Source organism: Monopterus albus, unplaced genomic scaffold, assembly GCF_001952655.1.
Source record: "Monopterus albus unplaced genomic scaffold, M_albus_1.0 scaffold38.1, whole genome shotgun sequence".
NCBI classification, from domain to species: Eukaryota; Metazoa; Chordata; class Actinopteri; order Synbranchiformes; family Synbranchidae; genus Monopterus; species Monopterus albus.
Window position 1 is genome coordinate 82380 of NW_018127918.1, and position 4348 is coordinate 86727.

General features: G+C 37.3%; 1 protein-coding gene across 1 annotated transcript in view; it reads right to left on the bottom strand.

Annotated features, from left to right (window-relative positions):
* Positions 1-3470, bottom strand: part of LOC109959265 (complement factor B-like) — a 12529-nt gene extending 9059 nt beyond the window's left edge. The window contains exons 1-6 of the mRNA XM_020598492.1: positions 3395-3470; positions 2843-3049; positions 2570-2755; positions 2278-2454; positions 1661-1747; positions 1199-1338 (exon numbers count right to left, since the gene is read on the bottom strand). Coding sequence (XP_020454148.1) covers positions 1199-1338; positions 1661-1747; positions 2278-2454; positions 2570-2755; positions 2843-3049; positions 3395-3452 — 855 coding nt within the window. The 5' untranslated portion in view covers positions 3453-3470. The remainder of the gene's footprint in view (positions 1-1198; positions 1339-1660; positions 1748-2277; positions 2455-2569; positions 2756-2842; positions 3050-3394) is intronic.
* Between the last annotated feature and the right edge of the window lie 878 nt (positions 3471-4348).

The following is a 4348-nucleotide window of genomic DNA, read 5'->3' on the forward strand; positions in this document are numbered from 1 at the left end:
TCCTAACAAGCACACAGGAACTGAGGAGTTTATTAACACAATATATAGATGTAGTCTATATCCAAAAATTACAAAACCAAGTAGAGTAACAACCCAGCATGCAACACTAATAGATAATATACTTACCAATGTTATTGACAGCAAAATGACAAGTGGATTACTTATAAATGATATTAGTGATCATCTACCAGTATTTGTGGTTTATGAGGGCCAGTATAGAAAAGAGAGGCCAAAAACAAATCTGTTCTACAGGAGAGTGATTACTGAACAAGCATTAAGGAGGCTAAAAGAGGACTTAGGGGGGCAGGACTGGGAAGCAGTTTACAGAGAGGAAGACTTAGACAAAGCATATAAGTACGTAATTATGTAAGAATGTTAACAGTCTGTAATATTTTTTAGTATATCACTAGTGTGGTGTAGAACATAATTTTCTATGTAGTAATACTGCTTGCAAACCAATGATGGTAAGATGATGTCATGGGGTAGGACTAGATAAGTCTAACTTCTTCCTACTCCATTCAAGCATGTACTAGGTATAAGCAAATTGATAATGTATTTGTGGATATGTGTGGAATTATGTGTGTTGACATATTGACTGTCGTTACATGTTTGAAAGAATAAATCAAATCAAAATCAAATCAAAATATTGTTTACTGTAAATCGTTTGATTGTGTTGATTTCATTCCAGCAGTTTTCATTCACAATATATAAAATAAAACAAAACCATGTTTTTATTTTAAAATAAAGTTTTTTTCATTCTCATTTTATTTAAAAATTTTACACAAATTAAGTGCACCACAGTTTTTATGGAGACAAAATCCTCCTAATTTAAAGTTTCTCATCATGATAGTTCTGACCTACCAGCAATAGATCAATGGCTTCAATAAAAACTCTGACAAGTCTCTTTTTCCCCATATTGATTAAATATCCAGGCTAGTCACCCTATGTGCTACATTTCTAACATGTTTTAACAACTCAGCAAATATATTGCCAGCATCCCTCACCCCTGTGCTTCTGAGCCCACAATCAGTAAAACAATCCCAACTAGTCCTTGCACAGCATATTTTGAGAAAGAAGCAGTTGTGCCATATCCATTCCTGCACAATGTAAAACTTTTAACATGTACTGTCATTTCAGCATCATATTGGCTGCTGTTTTCCTGCTAGTTCAATCAAGAGAAAAGCTGTTTGTGTCTTACCTTTTCTATAAGTGCAATGACAGCTTTTTTTGCATCCAAGAAGTATATCGCTTCTATACTCTCAGAAACATCCACAGCAATATAGATGTTTAGTGTCCCATTTTTGGAAAGCCTGATTCTCTTTTCCCCCTGTATGTCATCTGAGCAATCCATAAGAAATACTGTTATTGTACCATACACAGCACACATACATACCATATTTATATAAGATGTTTTCTATTGAGTAAGGAGTACAACAGAAGACAAGGTAGAGTTGTCTGGATTGATTCAAGCCCAGAATAATGTGTCATTATTCAGAGAAGTGTGTTTTGCTGGAGTGAACTAAAAAAAAGTCCTATAAATTATTAAGCCATCATTTGTTAGTATTAAATTTATCAAAATATCATGTGCCTCCCAACATGCAAATGTTATCATATAGCACGGCTACTGAATTATGCAAGTAATCCTATTCCTTGAACTTACCAGTGGACTCTAAAGTGGTGAGGCTGTTTCTGATTGCACTGCCAAATGACTCGGAAACCTCCTGTATTGTGTCATATGTGTGTCTGTCTGCAAGAGCAAAAAGGGAAAAAGGCAGGGAGGTTAAAGTATTAAGCTATTTGACCTTCAAACAGTATACATGGCAACTTAAGCAGTAGGCTAATTACCTGGCTAGTGGTTCTTAGCTGCTCAGTGTGAAAGAAAATTAACTGACAACAAGCTTGATAAGCAATTAATCACATTTAAGGCAAAAATGTCATATAATGATAGCAATATACCATGAAAGTTGCTTCATGTCAGTACCTTGGTACACTATTAAATTTGGTTATGACACAAGTGTGTCAAATAATTGTGTTTATTCTTGATTAGTTTCACAGCTTTCTGGATTAATCAATTATTTTGTTGACAGTCAAAAAACAATGAAATCACAGTTTCCTAGAGCACAAGCTGACATCATGAAATGTCTGAATGTTGCGGCATAATTCAACTTTTGCAGGTGAATATAACGATGAGCAGTGTTTCCACTAGCAGATTTTTTTCACGACTAAACTTATATCAAATGACAGAATGTCAAGAGCATAAGTAGGTGTCTGTCTTACAGTAGCATGCCGGCTCTTGGCCGGTCCACTGGCCGCCCTCCTTGCACACCCTTTCACTCGATCCCACCAAAAACAAGTTGCCATTGCAGGTGTACTTCACTTTGTCATCAATTCCAAAAATGTTCCCTGTTCTGGAGGCACCAGCTGGGATTCCAGGATCAGGGCATGCATTTTCTGCTGTGGTAACAAAAAGGGCACAAGATTAGTCATAAAACAGTCATGAATGAGGATAGAGCTCAAACCTGAAACCTGAAAGGAGGAGAAAGAAAGCACGTTGCTGTTCAGGGCTTACAATCACGGCTACAGACTGGAGTGGAGCCGCTCCACTTCCCATTTTTTAGGCAAACACGTTGGTTTGAGCCTCGCATTGTGTATCCAGAGTAGCACTCATACATGGTCTCATTGCCCACAAAGTACTTCTCCTGAGGAGGGGAGACATTTCCATTCTCCAGCACAGTGGGGTCTGGACATTCAACCGCTGCAAAATGAAACAGAAAGATCAGAGTTTTCCTGTCGAGCAGGCAGCCTGAGACGAAATGAGAAACATCATCATCGCATCACTCACGCTTGCACTTCTGAGGTGAAAACCTTCTGGGTGCTGGTCTCCAGCTGCCATTAGCTTGGCACATGCGGGTCAAAGCGGGGAATGGATAGAAACCCTCAGGACAGTTGTAGACCAACATGCTGCCTTTCTCCAGCTGCCTGGTCAGTGTGTACTCAACACCTTCACGTTTTATATCCTCGTCTGAGCAAGCACACTGAACTTCACCTCCTGAAAGGAAAATACAAGTCTGGGGCATAAAGATTTTGTGCAGATTTTAGAAAGTATGCACATTTCAGAAAGCAAAGAGCCACATAAAACATTACACAGTTGGTTCCCAGTCCTTCATAACAACTACACTCACAAAGTTAACATTATGTCTAGAGACAAAATGCCACCAATATTCATTACTGTTTATAGCTGCTTTCAGCAGCAACTGTTTTAAAAAATATATAACTTCAGCTTGACTTACAGTTAATATGGAGTCCTGTTTCTTCAGGAAAATTTGCTAATCTGAAATTACATATTAAGTATATAGTATGTGTTTTTTTCTTCTTTTAATAAAAAAAAGCTTACCCATGCAGAGGAGGCATGAAAGAGCAACAAACCAGCTCCACTCTACGGAAAGTCTCATGTTGAACCTTACACTGGGGAGCAATGTACAAATGAGAGGATTCTGAAGGAGGAGTGAATTTATTTCAAAGACGATAGTGTTCACAGAGTGGGAGTGGACAAACTATCCTGATACTTATTAACCTATGGCAAATAAAAAGAGATAAATAATCTGTTACTCAAAACTGTGAAAATGTTATCATTGCATTAGACATTACTACCAGAGAAAGTCAGTTTCAATCAGCTGAACTAATGTAGAAATAAACACAGTACTTTTAATTAAATATACTTACTGTATATACTCACTATACTAAAACTGATAGTACAGTTAAAATATTAAAACCAGTGAAAGAGAAAAGAAAAGATCTCAGGTTCCTGCTTTCACTACTTGACCCCTTTACCTGAAGGACCTCGAACTTTTAATGAAACTCAGTACCTGTTCATTTTGTGTCCTGGCCTTAAGTAGGTCATAGTTTCTTCTTTTTTTTTTTGATCCAGGATTTTCCAGCATGTGTACATGCAAGGTCACATGTTTTATCAGTAAACACAGCTGTTGTGAAATCAAGACAAACATTTGCTCCATCATTTCCCAAAAACCAAAGGCACCACTGGGTATTATTTATTGACACTCTGATTCAGTTATTGATTTAGCACTGAGTCACACCAGACTGGTTTAATTGTAGCTCTCCTGTACTCATGCAGTCATTTCTCTTAATTAACTATCCCTTAATTTGATCAGTTGCCAACTCAGCAGACCTATGTGCTAATACTCTTTATTGGGGTTTTTCATCTAATTGTGAATCAGGGACCACCATTCTGGCTAAGAAGTAACCTAAGGGCCACTGTGGGGTAGATGGACCAAATGGGCACTATTTTAATCCTGAAAGTCTAAATTATTAAATTTTATATATTTATATG